Source organism: Garra rufa, chromosome 18 (assembly GCF_049309525.1).
Source record: "Garra rufa chromosome 18, GarRuf1.0, whole genome shotgun sequence".
In the NCBI taxonomy this organism is placed as follows: domain Eukaryota; kingdom Metazoa; phylum Chordata; class Actinopteri; order Cypriniformes; family Cyprinidae; genus Garra; species Garra rufa.
In genome coordinates this window covers 20,419,903-20,439,194 of record NC_133378.1, presented here as the reverse complement: position 1 = coordinate 20,439,194, position 19,292 = coordinate 20,419,903, and the positions used below count along the sequence as shown (strand labels likewise).

The window sequence follows — 19,292 nt, the reverse complement described above, 5'->3', positions numbered from 1 at the left end:
CATATTTCAACACCTGATATTTTATTTTAGTGCTTTTCTTTCTGTCTTTTTGCTATAGTGTTCAGGCTAGACATTAACTGCAAAAACGTGTTTTCATTTTCCCTGCAAAACACCCTTTTTATAACACTGCCATCTAGTGATAACAGATAACAACCATATCCTGAATTTGACTTTTTAAAGTCATTAATTTTAAGACGTTTTGGAGATGTAATTTAATTTTTACTGTTTATTATTTTAGTGTTCAGTCATACAAATAACGACAAATAAGTAGGAATGCAGGAGATGCATTTAATTGTATTCTAATCTTTAAAAAATGTTAAAAATATACAGAAAGATCTGCATTCCTTTTTTTCATATTTTGTGATTTTTATTTTTTCATTACCCAACACAGCACAGTTTGTATGTCTTAGATCTTTAGATTTAGATCTTTAAGTTTTTAGTAATTATCTTTAATTAATTAATATTATTTTACAGATATATGTACCTTGAGTTGGTAGAGTGCAGTAATTTCATACTTTTTGATCTCAGTTGAAAAATGTTAATAAAAATAAGCAAACAATGAAAAGTTCTCTTTTAAATATTTGACCCTGCACCACAAAATCAGTCATAAGGGAGATTTTTTTTTTTTTTTTTTTTAATTAAGATTTATCTGTAAACTGAATAAATACTGTAAGCTTTCCATTGATGTGGTTTGGTAGGATAGTTAGGATAGTCAAAACATCAAAATACTGAGAAAATCACCTTTAAAGTTGTCCAACTGAAGTCCTTAGCCATGCATATTACAAATCAAAAAATTTTGATAAACTTACTATAGGAAATTTACAAAATATCTTCACGGAACATGATCTTTAACTAATATCCTAACGATTTCTGGCATAAATTCATGCATTATCTGAAAGCTGAATAAAAAAATCTTTTTTAATGTATGGTTAAAAAAATCTGGAATCTGGAAAAAATGTAAATATATTGAGAAAATCGCCTCTAAATGAAGTTCTTAGCAATGCATATTTCTAATCAAACATTAAGTTTTGATATATTTACGGTAGGACATTTACAAACTATCTTCATGGAACATGATTTTTACTTAAGATCCTAATGATTTTTGGCATAAAAGAAAAATTGATAATTCTGACCAATACAATGTATTTTTGGCTATTGCTACAAATATACCCATGCTACTTAAGACTGGTTTTGTGGTCCAGGGTCACAATTTTGTTTTAATATTCACTCCAACACTTTTGGTTGATAACACTGGTGACATTCACTCCGAAATCAGACACACAGATGTTGACTCTGAGGCACATTTGAAAGCTTTTCCAGAAGAAGAAACCACTTTTAAGAGATTTTATAACATGCTTTATACAGTTCTAAACTAGAGCAACCTTTGAGCATGTCTGAGTCCTTGAATGTTTTGAGAAGTCAAAAGACCTTTTTGCATTCAGTGAGTCTTGTGCTGTCTCTACTTTTCAAAGCATTTTTTTTTAATGGTTAGCTGCCAGCTTTTTTTCTCTCACAGCAGTTTCCTCCTCTCTCCAACCTTATGGCCCAGTCCCTGACTCTCTTGTGTCCTACATTAGCTGTGCTCTGACCATGACCGAGAGACTTCACTTCTTCTTATTCTTTTTTTTTTCTTTCAAATCAAAACCTCATGCCTCCCAAGTCAATGTGCATGTTTTTCAAGTAGAAACCAAAGCTTTATAAATAATAAATGCATGTTTCAGTCAGGTTCTCCTGAAAATTAACTATAAAAACACAACAGCCTTTAAGATGGTAATAAGTTAATAAAACAAAACATCTGATTTATTAACAATTCCTTTCGAGGAATAGTTTGTGTGGGTGATTTTGTTAAGGTAGTCTTGTCATCAGAAAGCACTAAAGCATAAAACAAACACAGATCTCTAAAACCAAAATTACTCTGAATATACTAAAACCGCACTGACATGCATTCAAGTGAATCTAGTAGCATATACTATAGTATTTTTTAATAATTCGCATATTTTCAAATAATTTTTTATAAATAAATTTTTAAAGTATTTTTGATCTTTTTTTTAATTGAATTTTGAATTTATTTTATTTCAGTTTAAATTTGTAGCACTTTATTTTAGTTAGTTTCAAGGCAGCATTTCTCATTTTTGTCATTTTTTTTTCACTAAAATTTATATTTTATTACTGATTTATTACAATGAAAGATTTTAGTTTTAGTCAATAACAACACTGATCACTCGGTTCATATTCCCGCTAATATAAATTCATATTAGTTGACCGTATTCTGACACAGGACTTATTATTATTTATACTGTAGCATTTATTAATAATTAGCTTTATTTTTATATTTTCAATTTAATTGTTAATTTTTTGTAATTGGTAATTTTACTTTTAATTTGAGGAATTTTAGCACTTTATTTCATTTAGTTTAAAGGTAATTTCTCAAATTTTTGTCTCCTTTTTGTAAAGTTTTTCAGCTAACATTTATATTTTACTAATGATTTATTTTATTTTTTATTTATTTTAAGTTTTAATTTTAGGAATTTTAGCATATTATTTCAGTTATTTTCAAGGCAACATTTCTCATTTTTGTCTGTTTTTTTGTGTTTTTTTCAACTAAGATTTATATTTTGTTACTGATTTATTATAATGAAATGGAATTTAAAATTGTTTTAATTTTACTTAATATAACAACACTAAACATATTCCCGCTAATATAAATTCATTATTATTTTAGTATTATTAATATGCTGTAGTATTTATTAATAATTCGTTTTTTATATATTTTCAATTTAATTGTTATTTTTTTGTAATTGTTATGCAGCGTTTTTATTATTATTTTCCAATTTTATTTCAGTTTTAATATTAGGAATTTTTGTTTTCAATTTTTCTGTTAACATTTATATTACTGATTTATTACATTCAAATATTATTATTTATTTTTTTTATTTCAGTTTTAATTTTAGGAATTTTAGCATTTTATTTTAGTTTTACTTCTAATTCAAATTTTAAAAATTCAAATTTTTTGTCTTTTTTTATAGTTTTTCAACTACGATTTATATTTTATTACTGATTTATAATATTAGCACTTTATTTTAGTAAATTTCAAGGCAACATTTAAACTTTTTTTAGTTTTTCAACTAAGATTTATATTATATTACTGATTTATTATAATGAAAGATAACTTAAATAGTTTGATGCTGTCAAACATTTTGATTAATAACAACACTGATCACTCTTTTAATATTCCCTCTAATATAAATTCATATTAGTTGATCATATTCTGACACAAGACTTAGTATTATTAATATACTGCAGTATTTATTAATAATTATTCATTATAATTATAATATTTTTATATTTTCAATTAAATTTTTATGTTTTTGTAATTGTTATGCAGCTTTTTTATTTATTTATTCATTTTAATCTTTTTTTCACATATTTTTTAATAGGAATGTTATTGGAATTTTAGGACTTTGCTTCAGTTAATTTCAATGCAACATGTCTAATTTATGTCCATATTTTTTCAGCTAGGTTTTTCAACTAATATTTATATTTTATTACTGATTTATTATAATAAAAGATCATTTTAAATTGTTTTAGTTTTTGTTAATAACAACAGCGATTGCTCTGTTCATATTCCCGCTAATATAAATTCATATTAGTTGACCCTATTCTGACATAGGGCTTAGTATTATTAATACTGTAGTATTTAATTATTCAATTTAATTGTTAATTTTTTTGCAATTGTTATGCAGCTTTTTTATTATTATTTTCTCATTTTAATTTTAGGAATTTTAGCACTTTATTTCATTTGGTTTAAAGGCAATTTTTCAAATCTTTATTATTTTTTAGCTAACATTTATATTTTATTAATGATTAATTATACTGAATGATAATTTTTTTATTTATTTCATTTAAGTTTTAATTTTAGGAATTTAGTTTCAGTTTCAGTTAGTTTCAAGGAAACTTCTAATTTTTGTCTGTTTTTTGTAGTTTTTTCAGCTACGATTTATATTTTATCACTGATTTATTATAATGAAATATAATTTAAAATTGTATTAATTTTAGTTGACATAACACTAAACATATTCTGACACAAGATTCATTATTATTTTAGTATTATTAATATGCTGTAGTATTTATTTATAATTAGTTTTATTTTTATATTTTCAATTTAATTCGTATTTTTTGTAATTGTTATGCAGCTTTTTTATGAATGTTTTCTCATTTTATTTCAGTTTTATTATTATTAATAATAATATTAATTATTATATTAATATAATTTTATGAATAATTCGTTTTAATTTTTAGCACTTCACTTTCACTTTCAAGGCAGCATTTCTCATTTTTGTCTGTTTTTTTAACTTTCGACTAAAATGTATATTTTATTACTGATTTATTACAATAAAAGATCATTTAAAATCATGTTAGTTTTAGTTAATAACAACACTGATCACTCTTTTAATATTCCCGCTAATATAAATTCATATTAGTTGACCGTATTCTGACACAAGACTTAGTATTATTAATATACTGACGTATTTATTAATAATTATTATAATTATAATATTTTGATATTTTCAATTTAATTTGGACATTTTTGTAATTGTTATGCAGCTTTTTTATAGGAATGTTAGGACCTTTTTTCAGTTAGTTTCAAGGCAACATGTCTAATTTATGTCTGTATTTTCCGGCTAGGTTTTTCAACTAATATTTACATTGTATTACTGATTTATTATAATGAAAGATCATTTTAAATTGTTTAATTTTTTTATTAATAACAACACTGACTATACTATATAGCCTAATAACACAGTTGACTATACCTTCACATGACAGAATACCTGGAAAGAAATATCAGATTACAACTGAACAAAATGTGCAGCAATGTTTCAGTACTACCTTCTCCATCAAAAGTGGCAGAGCTTCTCTGGCTGCAGGGGGCACTATAGAGTTTTCCCACAGACATTCTCCTCCTCTAGTCAGACTAATGTTCCCCTCCCCCATTTTGATACTGCTCTGTGGACAGGCCTCCATCAGGGTCTCCTTTCAGCCTCTGTCCCTCAGTCCCCAACCCTCCCACACCCAATAACTGGAGCACACATGCTGCTCTCTTTCCCTCAAACTTGCATAGCAGGAAAAGTGTCATTCTTTGAGAGTGACAGTGCACTTTCATATCATCCCTCCATTTTGAAATCCATCTCACATACTGTATTCTTTTCAAAGGCATGAGTAGATTGACCTCAGGGTCACAATTGATACAATTCATGGCATAGGTACAGAAGACAATCTTTGGCATCTTGTCTGACCTAAAAGTAGAAGGCTCTTTTGTTTTAAAATCCTTCACTTCTTTCCACTTGTCATTTAGAGACTCTTTTTAACAATACAGTGGATAAAAAGAATATTACATTAGTGAAATGGGGTTAAAACATGTAAAGAAAAGGGCTGTGTAAAGTAGGGCTGGGTAAAAATATCTATTTCTCAATTTTAATCGACTAATTTTTACAAAATGTTATGGATTCTTTAAACCCAACACTCAAGTAGTATAGCCTGTTTTCAGTTAATGTAAGGAACATTGTAACGCACTTCACATCCAGTAAATCGCAATAAACTTTGTCTCAGATTTCAAATTCTGTCCATTTTTCATGATTTTCAAACAATAAATGCAGTTTCAGTGCTGTTTAATGTGGAGTGACAGATCGCTGAAGCGCCTTGCAGTGTTGCCAAGTCCGCGTTTTTTCCGCGAAATTGGGCTACTTTAACACTGTTGCCGAGGATTCTTCTTTATGTCCGCGGGTTGAAGCAACAAACCCGACAAAAAAACGTGTATTTTATCATCCGGAATGAGATATTTAAAGGGAGACTCCCCTCGAAACGCAATTAGGTGGGTTTTGTTGTGAAAACCTGGCAACCCTGCGCCTCAGTTCGAGGGAAAAGAAGAGTGCGAATCACACGTGAACTGATCGTTTTCTTGCTTTAACCAGTGACAACACGAAATTAATGCTGCGTTCCAGGCAGGTTTTTGAGCTCGTAAATCACGACTTCAAACCACGACTTTGTAGCGTTCCAGGCAAGCCACGCCAAACTGCCTGGGCGCATTTATTATTTTTATATTATTATTAATTTGATTGCAACGTTATATTGTCCTAAGCTCTATTTTTCCACAGTGTACTACTTGCATAAACTCCGCACCCCTAAGGGCTGACATTGTTGTTTCGCGGGCTATGTAACATCAGAACTCGGAACTGGGAGTACATCAATCTAATACGAGTTCACGGGTGGGAAGGCACGGGTTTGACTGCCGCTCCAGTGCACTTTCACGGGCCCTAAAACGTGCAGTTTGCAGAAGAGCAAAGCAGCAAAACTGGAAGGCCATAGGTAGAAGAAGACAAAGAAAATAGAGACCGGCCAGGGTTAGAAACACTATGAGAAGGACAATACAGCACTTTATTGTTCAGAAATGTTTGCAGTGACAAAGAAAAATAGAATAAAGGGGACAAACAAAAACAACAGAAACTGAAGTTCACAAATTTAAACATACAGAAAGTTAGACTGAATAGAGATGCTTATTCTGGACCCCAGGTCAAAACAGGAGCCCAGCTGGAGGAGAAAAAGTGTGTAATTGCTGAGAAATAAAACAGTCAGCAGAGGCTGAACCAAACACAGGCTAATCTACTAGTACAATGCTACAGTGGTCAATTTAACTGCCGTATACTCTTACGTAAGGGCAGATGTGGATGTATGAAAAGCTGCTCTGGAAACAAAACAAGTTACAGGATGGTAAATACATATTTATATATAAAAAAAGATGCTTCAGTTATAAACAGGCAAAACAAAAGCAAGAGATTATGTTCTTTTATTTTGCATTATTTATACTTTGATATATTTTTAGCAAAATGCTATACTTTTGTTAATAAAAGTAAACAGGAAAAACAGCCACCGAAGCCACATCCATCGTCTATGTAAACCAAAGTAGAACATATGACCATTAAGCGTGAGCACAAAAAGTATAGCAAATCTTTTTTTTCATCAGTGAGTACACCTACACATCTCCTTAGACATATCTAAAAGACTGTACAAATATACACTACCGATACTATGTGATAACATGAAATTCAAGAATACCTGTTGGCTCTAATAAACACTCCTTTTGCCACAATAACAGCTGATTGAGTATGTTTCCAGTTATGTTAAAGAAACATAAACTGAAGGCAAATCATGTATTGTTTGGTAAATGTTGAGCTTTTTCTTTCCCTATCCTGAGGAAAAGTTGACCCCAGCTTCACAACCAAAATTTGCATTCATCTACTTATTTTAAACTGTAAAATCTTACTTTTTTGCCTTTCTCAAATGGCTTTAGGAGTTGAGGAAAAAGCAGAACCTTATAGCTACCGTCTGTAACCAAGGTCTAGAAGTTCAATGAGGCAGCATTGTTGGTGTACGTCAAACATAACGCAAAAGTATACATGTGCATTTTATTAACCCTGTCCAGATATCAGACCTGTTGCTTGGTTAACAGAGTCTCTGATTGTTCAAGCTTGTTTGTTGTGATACCTGACTGGCACTCTCCCTTTTGCTGCTTTGTTTCGTTTAACAAGTCTTTTGACCCATAACCGTTTTCGCTGTGGGCCTCCTCCCTGATGTCAGAGTCACTCCCATCCACTTCATCATTTGTCTCTGGTTCCTCTTTACTAAGTGACTGTGCATTCTGCACATTTTCCTCACGATCGCTGTCTGAGTCCACAGCAATTGGTTCAGAATTGACAAGTGCTCCAGATTTTAAGGTGCTCTTCACTGAGTCATTGCAGTTGCTCCCTATGATGGCCTTTTGACCATTCGAGCAGAATGAGGCTTTGGCGGAAACCCTTGCTAGTGTCCCATGCTTCTGCTGCAGGTCACCATTAGTTGTAGCTCTTTGCCGAAAGCGAATGGCATTGGCAGATCGGCCTATCCGAAATCTAGTAGTTCGTCTTTTATGTTCATCGTTATGGTTCTTGAAATAGCACTTTGAGTCAAAGTTCATGGGATGCTGTAGATCTGTAACGTCTTCCATTTTAAATCCCAGCAGGACCCGAGTGTTTAAGGTTTCACAATTGAGCATACACCTCCTCCTTCGATTGGAGAAGTGACTCGCAATGTCAGATTTCCAAAGCCAGAGACTGGATGCAAGCTTTTCCACCTCTCGACGAGTGGGGTAAGGCTGCCTGTTGAAGTACTGAGTGAGGAAAGCTTTTCGTGTCTCGTAGGACTCATTCTCGTAACCCTTCGGGTCCAAGGCAAACACTACAGGTTCTTCTTCTTTGTCAGTTGTAGGTTGTGGGCTATGCCCAGTCTGGTCATCGGTTGCAGATTTTCGTCTCTTTGGCTCAGTTTGTTCAAAGTTTGCTAAACCTGCCCGTTTGAGACCAGCCCCCTGGGCCTGTGCAACTCTTGCGGAGGGAGCAGGCCGTCCATTCTGAGTTTTGCTGACACCGCGGCAGTGCACTAGATGCAAAGTGATCGTGGAAGCCGTCATGTTACTAGTGTAGACGCCAAGGCAATGGATACATTTGTAGGTCAACTTCTTCTCTACAGGATGAACCGTTTGTATCACTTGATGGCGGTCACGCAAATGGTGAGCTAGGGAATCTGAGATAGGCCCCTTAAGAATTGAGAAGCAGAGAGGACAAAGTGTTTTGCCTACATCCTTCTTATAAGGTACAGCCGTTTGCGGTGTAGCCTTAGCCGGTATGGCGTCTGAGGCATCCGAGGGTATCTTTGGGACTGGTGGAATAATCGGTTTGTTCCCCTGCAGTGATGGTGGTAATGCGTTGTTTTGGGCGTGGAATGCCACCGATTCTTCTGGGGCATCCCGCATGTTATACGTGGTGACGATCAGCTGGACATTCTTAGGATTTCCCTGCTGAAGCGTGAGGTCAAAAGTAAGCGGGGAGTCTGTCCGTGGCCCAACAGATTCATTGGGATGCACCCCTCGCATATGGGTAACCATTTTTTCCACATCATTGAACGTGGCCCTGCAGTGCGGGCAAGATAAGCCATGTATCAACATGTGGTTAAGAAGCGTGTCGCTAGGTAGGTAACGGTTGCAGTATAAGCATTTACTAGTGAAGTTGTGAATTTTCATGATGTAGTTGGCCACCGCCGGAACCTTCTCTGCTTTGTGCTCCTTTTCAAAATGTGAACTATACACATTTTCTGGAAAGAGCTCATTGCAGATGGTGCAGATCTTCCATTTTTGTGTGTATGACGTGCCAATGACAGAGTTGCCCTTTTTGGAAGTAACAGATGACACCGTAGTAGCTGCTGCCTGAACTCGAGAGTTCAGCTGAGGGATCTTTAGTATGGAAGTGGATGATGATCCAGAAACAGAACTACGAAGACTAGCAGAAAGCTGCGGTTTGCTTGTTTGAGACTGTTGTGGGATTGAGAGCTGCACCTGTTGTCCTCCGATGGTCAAGGATTGTGTAGTCCCTGGCTTCAGACCAAATGCCCCCTGCTTTAGGTGAACAGATGACAGAAGCCCACTTGAGTTCAAACTCCCTTTAGGAATAACAATACGACTCAGTTGCTGAGTGGATAAAGGCCGTACTCCAGTCACTACCGTACCCTTTGGCATTACACCAATGATGCCCTTATCGCCCTGAGCTTTAGGGGACACCATAATCACAGGCTTTGCACGAGGTACCACAACATTGGTGTGTCCAATCATAGCAGTAACTTGATAACCAATGCGCTCATGGTCCTCAATCACATGCTGCACAAGTGCTTCATAGGTACGAGGTACAAAGAGGCAGCGTTTGCAGTGGATGGCTGTGCTCATACTATTGGTTCCACCAGAATCAGCATTGCTCCCTGTACCAGAGCCTGCTGCTGTCCCATTGGCTGATGTTGTCTTTTCACCAGGCCTCACTAGGTATGGTGCCGCTACGTGCTGGAAATGTTCCCGGTAGATATGCTTTCGCACCACATTATAAAGCGGGTCCCTGTAAGTGCATTTCTTGCAGTAGTACACTGCTTGCTCTATATTATCACGCGTCTTATCCAGGCGAGCACCATCCTTCAAGCCAACCCCTGCCCCTTGAAGTCCTCCAGCATTCTGACGCATGACATTGTTGGGCATATGAAACAGTCTGATGTGTGTCTCCAAAGTCTTTTTGTTCCCATTGTAAGTGCAATAGGGGCAGTTAAGGAGAATGCGGTTTTCAAAGTCCTCGCTATGCACGTTACGAAAGTGACTCTTGTAGGCGGAGAAAAACTTGGAGGAGAATGTACATCCTGAACAACAGAACGGCTTTGAGCGGTAGTCCTGAAAAGACAAAGAGTTGGGTTAACAAAAAAGATTATTTCCTCCTTTCCTTTAGTAAAATTTAAGTTACTACTCACTTGTGATTTGGTCATCGAGGGATCCCACATGCACACATCGTCCCATGTGGTGTTCTTAATGTAGAACTCATTGGGAACAAAGTCCTTATAGTCCTGAAGGAAAAAAAGAAATGTGTAGAGTGTAAAAGACTGTGCAAGTTTTTCGCAATACAATAAAGATTAAGACCATATAAAAAGTCTTTGTAGAAGACATTTTTTAAATGCTTTGCACATGTACTTCGATGTAAAATGAGAAAGATTGAAAACGAATGAAGACTCAGAAAAACGAATGAATAGTTTTGCACTGAATCAAACAGTTCACACAAACTGATGCAAAAAGTAAAACTTTCTATCGTTCCGTCTAATTCTGTATATAGATTTGCTACTCGATCAGAGATTTTAATAAAATATCTCTTTCTAGCACTTCAATCTAGCTAGCGCCAACTGGTCGTACACAGAAGCCGTTCCGGGTGGATTACACTGTAGTTCTGCGTTGCGCATACGCTGGTGAGTCTTGCAAAAAACAATGTTTGTTTACAAGCAAAGGAAGCAAAGTTTCCTTACTTTAGCAAAGAAAAACCAGTATCCTCTTGGCTTATATCAGATATTTTTCTCTTCAAATCCTTGTTTTGTACTTCTAATTCGTTATCCGCCCTGAGCTGCTTCCGTGTACGACCAGTTGGCGCAAGCTAGATTAAAGTGATTAAGTTTAAATATGGTTATTTTTCTTACACAAACGCAAGTAGCTGTGTAGCTGTGTGAGGCACTTTTTATTATGGATGGATGCGCTTTATTGGACTTGCTTTGGACTGTTGAAGAGAAACACCCACCCATGTCATTATAAAGCTTGGAAGTGCTAGGATAATTTTTTTTTTTATGTAACTCCTGTTGCATTTGTCTGAAAGAACGAAGTCATATACAACTGGGACACCTGGAGGGTGAGTAAATCATGGGCTAATTTTTCATTTTTGGGATAACTAACCCTTTAGAGATCATAAGCAAGCAACAAACTATATAGAAAGGATGGTCTCTAGAAAATTTTATAGACAAAATGTGCATTACAAATCACTGCATTCACAATGTCGTTTAATTTGATCAGCAACGAAACTTAAAATACAGCTTTTTGTCATAGTAAATACAATATTTAATCTCCACACAGACTTTCCTTTTTGACGTCTCCGTAATATAGGAAAAAAAGGCACTAGTGGCAGATGTAGTAATTTTGTCAGGCAACAAAAACAGTGAACTTATTTAAAAACAAGGCAGGCGGCTTTATTTCTGCCAATTTTAAATACCAAAAGTTCACATGGGCTTACTTTATAATCTAAAGAAACAGTGCAATGTGTAAAAAATATATAAATACTGTTAAGATGCAAGGTTAGAAAATGAATGGTCAAAGCATACCAACAAGCTGACTGGTGACAGATTTCAAAGCTACAGAGCTAATGGTAACACTGTGACACACAATGCAACGTGGAAACACTAAATCATTTGAAGCTGTCGTAAAGGTGACTCAGATGGTCCACGATGGTGAGCATGTGCTTCCTTGCTTATGGAGACCTTTTAACTAGAGAAATGTACTTACATCAATGTGATCCTGGCAAAACTCTAAGCCAATGTCGCCCAGCACTTTTTTCACATTCTTCCTAGCTTTCCTTAGACTGCTGAGATTGTTCACCGGGAGTTGAAACATTCTGCCACCTGAAAACAAATTGGTCACATTATTACCATCATGAATGAATAATACACATTTTGTATTGTTTGAAAGATTTCAGAGAACAATACATGAATAATATATCTCACTGTGACACTATCAATGTGACCGTTTAAATGCACCTTAATCCAAATAATAAACACAAGCTCATGTCAGAGAAATGGTCACTAGGAGAGGAAAAGGTCTAAAGCAAAACAAATGAGTCAGACAGCATCTTTCTCATCACAGTCTGGGAAAATGAGCTGCATACTAAACACAGACAGCAAAAAGCCAACTTACTTCTCACACCATACAATATCGCTGTCTTATTTTACAATAGTGTTTCCCAACCTTTTATTTCTTCATCAAAAACCACAAGCAACAAATGTATTTATGAATTAAATTCCAAAGAGACGTTTCACAACAGGAAACTAATTTGCGGCCTTTGTATGGTGGCATGCAATTATCTTCAAAGGTACTTCTACAAATGAGAATGTCAATGAGAATAAGGAGAGTCAACATATGAGGTGATGATTAAAGAAATCAACCTCTGTCTGGAGAATATGTGCTAGTCTATTTTTTTATTATTGAGTCAAACAAACTAAACACAACCTCACATGAATTGTTAAAAAGACACTGAATGCATTAATGTTATCATATGTTTGGAGTCGAAAATATATATTTTAAATGTTTTTAAACCAAGGCTGCATTTATTTGATACAAAATTACAGTAAAAACAATAATACTGTAAAATATAATTACATCTTAAAATAACTTTTCTATTTTAATATACTTTAAAATAAAGTTATTTATGTCATGGCAAAGTTGAATTCTCAGCAGCATTTTTTAAGAATTTTAAAACATTTATATTAACATTTTATTAATATTTTTTATTAGTAGTATTGTCATGTCAAAAACAGCTGTGCTGCTAATGATTTTTTGTGAAAATGCTTCATTAGATGTTTTATTTTTCGGGATTACTTAATGAACAAAGTTCAAAAGAACATTTATTTGAAAAAGAAAGCTACTATTGCTTCTGGTGCATCTCACAATTTTCTTAATCTTTGCAGAAAAAAAGTATTATTTCCAATATTGTTTTCAATTGATACCTACTCCAAAGTTTTGAATAGCAATGTGTATACAGTCTAGAGGTGGGCGATATGACCTAAAATAAATATCACGGTATTTTTCATTTTTTTGAACGGTGACGGTATAATATCACGGTATTACTTTTTTTGGTACATTTTGGGAGGAGTAGCCTGTCCTGTCCCTTTAGTATGTGAATAAAGTTAATATTTTTATAATATAATAAGTAAATGGTAGGTATCCTTATCAAAAAGAGACATGGGAGGTTATGCATTCTTAACATATTTATTTTGCAAAAAACCTAAAGATCTTACTTAACAGTGTACAACAAAACAAAAATTATTTTTTATTGAAATTTAATTTTTGCAATATTTAAAACCTTTAAATAACTGGGGGAAATCAACCCATGGCAACAGTTTAAAAGTAGACCAATTCTGTGGGGAAAAACGCGGACTTGGCAACACTGCATCAACACGAGCTGCTGGAGTTGATGTCATTGCACACATGAGTACGAAATTTTCGTCCGAGATTTTTGCACGTAAAAAAAAAAAAAATACAGGTTATGTCAATCGAGTTTACACACTGCCTCTGAAACTTTCGTCCGTCATAAAAAAAAAAATCGGATCGTGTTTGATTTTCTGCATTTTCGCATCCATAATAAGCATTTTGATAAGGATGGCGAATATGAGAAAACTAAAAAAAACGCATACGAAAATCGGACTCAGTGTACAATGACCTTTAGATTTGAATGATCACGGGTCGAAAGTAAAGAGAGATTACAAACATAGACTGGAGGATTTGCTGCAATCTTGTACTCACTGACAAATATCTATTAACGTTATAAAATGTGCTGCTCCCTTTACACAGAGTGTGCGTTATCGCAAAATCGAAAGTAAAAGTAAACAGGCCGGTCGCGTTCGCCTCGCGCCCCCTCAATTTGTGATCCGCTGTGTAAATCCTTCGGCCGGCCGCCGGGAAAAGTCCCGGTCGTCCCGATTGCCACTCCGCCCCTGGTATAGGCTACAGGCCCGACCTTTCTTCACGGTGTTTCACCAGTCGTTTAATGGCCACTCCCCTTTTACCTACCACCTGCAAAGCTGATAAGAATATGTTTTACTTTTTTATTTACAACAAGATATATAGTATAAGGACAGGTATTCAGACCACAACTGAACGTTTGAAGAAAATTTAATGCCTTATTATTTAGAATTAGGGCTGTGCAATTAATCGCAATCGCAAAAAAATCGCGATTTTAGCACATGCGATTTCTAAACCGCGTAAGGCTGCGATTTTATCTATCCCCCCCCAACGGCACCCCCGCCCCCCTTGAACGTCAAGTTCATTTTATTTTCGATATAGCGCCAGATCACAATAGAAGTCATTTAAGGTTATCTTTCCTATAGAACAGTTCTATACATTGTTCTCTTATTAAACAAACTAAATTGGCTTATGTTATTTATCTTATTTACACTAAGGCATGTAATTTCTGTGTCTAGGTCGCGCGTTTACAATGTCTCCTCCAAGAAAACACGGACTGGATCGCGGACTCCATTCATAAAAACCGAATCTACTATAGTGCGGAATGCCACGTAATTCGTCGATTTTTGGATTAATAAATCAAAAGTTGGTCTGTCACTTAATTCAAAACGCGATATGGACTAGTGTCTGTGAAAACTGAAATGCAAAAAGACCGTTTTAATATGAATCCTGAGTGAGTTTCACTTTTACCGTTTCATTTGAGAAAACTAGCATCATATCATACTGTGTACACACAGAAACTTCAAGGCAACCTGTCAAAATAAAAGTACGGTTTAACATGAAACAGAACAATATTAGTCTTGTATTACTTTTGTACAGTATAATGTAGGTGTTTATATATTCATATTTAAATAATTTACATAGAACAATATATATGATAAAAAAATAAATATTACAACAAGATTAACCACTTAATTATTATTTAAACTGAATATAATTTTTCTTCCATGTATTGATTTTAACAGTAAACCTCTGTTTGTTTGCCAAAAATTAAAAGGGTTTATTTTTCATTTGATTAAAAATAAATAAATGTGTATGCTTTTTGATTAACAGAAAAATTAAAAAATAAGAATTTCTAAATAAAAAAATAAAAATAAAAATAAAAAATAAAAAAAAAGGCAAAAGATTGTAGAGCCCTCAAAATGTTAAAAAAGAGAGTTTTGGACTTATTTTTCCACTGAAATGAATGTTTTCGTTATTACACAAAGTAGGCTAAAGTACCGGGGGAAAAAAGTAACATGGCTAATTTATTTTATGTTGTCTGTTTTAAAGACAATTTTACTACAGTTTTGTTTATTAAACTTAATACTATGTTATTTCATTGTGAAATGTTTTGTTATGCACTTTTTGTGCACTGAATACATTTAGAATGTATGTATGTATGTAGCTTGTTTGAAAAAGCAAAAAAAAAAAAAAAAAAAAAAAAAAAAAAAAAAAATCGCAAATAAAATCGCAATCGCAATATTTGTTCAAAAAATCGCAATATAATTATTTTGTCCATATTGCACAGCCCTATTTAGAATTAGCTATTATTGATGTAAATGCAGCCGTTCGAGGCACATAATTGATTTATTACGGTATTGACGGTATTAGAAAATCCATGTCGTGGCGCAATGTCACACCAGTGCTGACTATGACACCGGTGTACCGCCCACCCCTAATACAGTCGAACCAAAAATTATTTAGACACCAGATATAATTTCTGATATTGTTTTACTAGTAGGTGCAGAACACTATAGTTCATTTATGTAAGTGAGGATAGCAAAATAAAATAAACTGTGACATACTATACCCCCCCAAAAAAGTGGACTACCAGTAAAATGGATACAAATTTGGGAGCAAAAATAATTCAGACACTTTTACATGACCATGTTTTTTCCTTTAAATGCTAATGCAACCTTTTTACTCCACAGACTGAACAAAATTAAGCATTGCTTGGTAATTGGTTAACAAATTATTGATAGTTGTGTAAATATTATCAGACTAACAGTCCGATTTTTTGGTCGATTGTAATCCATTACATGCCTTTCTATCAAAGTTATCTGACATCATCAAAATTAATTTGTTCTGACACGGTTTAACTCGGAGTTCTTGTCATATTTTATTACCGTTTTCTAAATTACATCAAATAAACTCTTAATAAATCAAATAATCAAAATCTTTCCAAGCACCAAGTACAAATGCCTCAGTACTTGATGTCTGAAATGGCACCATTTCAAAACACAATCGCACAACTGAAAAACACAAATGCATCCAACGAATCTGCAGCCAACATTTGACAGTACCAGCATTGCAGATCTGTGCGCTAACGAATATCGTACATGAAGAGCCAAACATGCAAACGCAACGCTAAATAAGGCCGATCCCACTGCATCCCGCAAAAATGAGGTCAAAGATCAACTAAGGTCATAGGTCATGTACCTATCCAACCTGCCTTCATGGAAAACCTGCATCAGCTCTTGGCGTCACCAATGACGAGCATTATACGGTACACCCTGCCTGAACAAAGAGCAGCAGTTTCACTTCGGCACTGAATAGGGGCTCTCTCTCTTTGGTTAGGCGTTCCTCATCTCCTCACTGATGTTCTCCCATCCGTTCTAGATGGCGCTAGAGGACAGCTCTTCCTCCATGTTATATAAGCCTCTCCCTATTCTGCCTGCCCTTTTTCCGCTCCCTTTTTTGTGCAGGCTTCTGCATTACAGCCCTGGAATGGCGCCTCCTGTTGAGGCAGCAGCAGAGGCCAGTGCGTGGAAAGCCGTATCTGCAGTGTCTGCTCTGGGAGGAGGGTATTTGATGATCTCCTAACATACAGATCAGACTTGCATGTACACAAGCTGAAAATGAAAACATTTGTCACATTTTATTTAACTGTCTCATGGCCGTCCATATCCAAAAACATGTACCCTGTGTTGATGAGAAAAACACAGTGCTGTTAAATACATTCACCATTATAAAGCCTAAAACCAAAGCTACAGTTGTGAAAGTAATATTGTATATATATATATATATATTTAAACACACACAGCATGATAAACACAAGCTGTCTAAATGTCAAATTCAAGCACTGCAATTTGCAGAACGACATCTATACTACTCAGGATGCTAAATACTAAAGTAAATATCACACTGACCATTCAAAGACTGACAATCATTACAAATTACATAGAGGACACTCAAGTAGAAAGTACTTAAGTATGACAACACAAGGAGGAGGAAAACAACTGGCCAATTAGAGACCAATAACAGTCACACGTCGGTCTGTTGACATGTCAAACACGATCAAATCCTGAAACTACCTTTGGTTCGTTATTAGTAAAACTGCACAAGCTGAACTGACAGCACTTCGTTAATTAGGGACAGTGCACTAAAAACAAACAATAAAATGACTCAAATTATTAAATCTAGCATTGCTTCATACATGACTTTCTTTTATCTGTGAAACACAAAAAGAGATGTCAGACAGACTGACAGACTCAGTCACCATTCACTTTCAGTGCATCTTTTTTTTTCCAGACAATAAAACTGAGGATGATATTAGAACTTTAGTTGATATTAGAAAGTCATACGGGGTTAAGACAACATAAAGACGAATAAACAATGACATAATTTGTTTTATATTTGGCAAAGGGTCCCTTTAACGATTGATTCGTTGCAGCGAGCTTTTCGTGATGAGTTAGCCTAACTGTCAAAGCAAACGGAGATATAACGGCGGGCTGGAGTGAGTGGTCTGATTTTGGGTCAGTGTGGATGATAACGACCCCCGGTTTGCTTGCAAACCCTCAATACAGTTACAACGGTAAGAACACATCAATAAAAACTTTATTTTTCGTTCACGACCTGAGATAACTGCTGTATGACAAACTGAACTAGCTATGAGGGTCCTTTCAGATTTCCTCCGGTTATTACTAAGTTAGCAGGTCTCTCAGTTCATTCTCATTCGGTTTCGTCCCCCAAACGCACAACCGGGAGTGAGTTCAACGTTAACGTTACCTGGCCCGGGCTCTCGCTAGCTGCAGCCCGTAATGTCACTTTCCCGCCCCCCGAACCGAGCGCCTCGTCCTCCGCTTCTCGGGCGGACACACCACGCCGAAAGAGGGAGCTCGACTCCTGTCACGGGCCGACCCAGAGCTGTCTGTCTGCCGGGAATGAGCTGCTGCAACTCATCTAGCAGTGTTTGCTAGGTCTACGGGGGTCCTGGAAGGAGAAGAAGCGTAAACCGCCGAGCGCGTTTTGTGTTTGCGATGATGCACAGTCCACAAGACGCGGGATGACGATGTAATTGACAGCAATTAGCGTAATCCGCCATCCACTTAAACAATACGACCCGGTCCAGTACCTATACTATCCAAAATGGCGTGTGAAAAGGGGCGGAAGTGACATGTGTGTTTGATTAGCATAAAAAAGCATTGTGCCGATGGAGAGAAGCGGTGGGTGGGGAATTATATGGTGAGAGGTGTCAAAGGACCACCAATCCTATATTTACTCTCCATCGGAGTTTACCTGAAATTCACAAGTGTGTCTATGCGCGCATTGAATGTTTATTAAATGCTCCTGAAATTGTTGTAAACAGCCCCTAAATGCAGTTGCATGCAATGAACCCATAGGGGGCGCCATCGGCCGAAACTTGATTGGATAGAAGCGTATGCGTCAATTCTTCATCGGGTATCTACCCCCGCAGAGAGTCGGATGTATACAGTGCCTCAGTACCTCAGCACCGGAGCAGCTTGAGTTCGGGTGGTGGCGCTGTACCCGCGCTCATGCGCAACTCACCGGGACTACTTCTGCATGTGAAGTGCTGGGGTTGCAGACTGTGAGCCATGGTGAATCCCCCACCCTCTGGCCCTTAGGCTCTGGAGTTATTCCCCCCTTGGTGTTGGCTGCATCAAACTCATCCGAGGAGTTCCTTGCACTACACTAGTTTGCGTGTCATTTGGGACTTGAACACTCGAAAGCCTCAGAGAGAAAAAATATTTCTTTTTGGCTCTCATCAAGACATTTACTGTAGAGATCGATGGCACTAGCTTTTAGGATGTAGGTTGTTGTTTTCCTCTGACGCTGACTGATGTGTGAAATTAAGTGCGTAATACGACTTCATCAGCTTTGATGTAAGCCCAAAGTACTGTAC

General features: G+C 35.7%; 1 protein-coding gene across 1 annotated transcript; it reads right to left on the bottom strand.

Moving 5' to 3' along the window:
- Positions 1-6,414: 6,414 nt before the first annotated feature.
- Positions 6,415-18,514, bottom strand: adnpb (activity-dependent neuroprotector homeobox b). Its single transcript, XM_073823016.1, has 4 exons — positions 18,158-18,514; positions 11,936-12,051; positions 10,372-10,464; positions 6,415-10,294 (listed from the first exon to the last, which is right to left on the bottom strand). Exons 2-4 carry the CDS (start codon positions 12,041-12,043, stop codon positions 7,484-7,486), a joined length of 3,012 nt encoding a protein of 1,003 aa, XP_073679117.1. The 5' UTR covers positions 12,044-12,051; positions 18,158-18,514; the 3' UTR covers positions 6,415-7,483.
- Between the last annotated feature and the right edge of the window lie 778 nt (positions 18,515-19,292).

Coding starts and splice junctions, on each gene's coding strand:
- adnpb (XM_073823016.1), bottom strand. CDS start 12,043: ATGTTTCAACTCCCGGTGAACAATCTCAGCAGTCTAAGGAAAGCTAGG. Junction 10,465..11,935: donor TTTGCCAGGATCACATTGAT/GTAAGTACATTT, acceptor TTTTTCCTTCAG/GACTATAAGGACTTTGTTCC. Junction 10,295..10,371: donor CCTCGATGACCAAATCACAA/GTGAGTAGTAAC, acceptor TTGTCTTTTCAG/GACTACCGCTCAAAGCCGTT.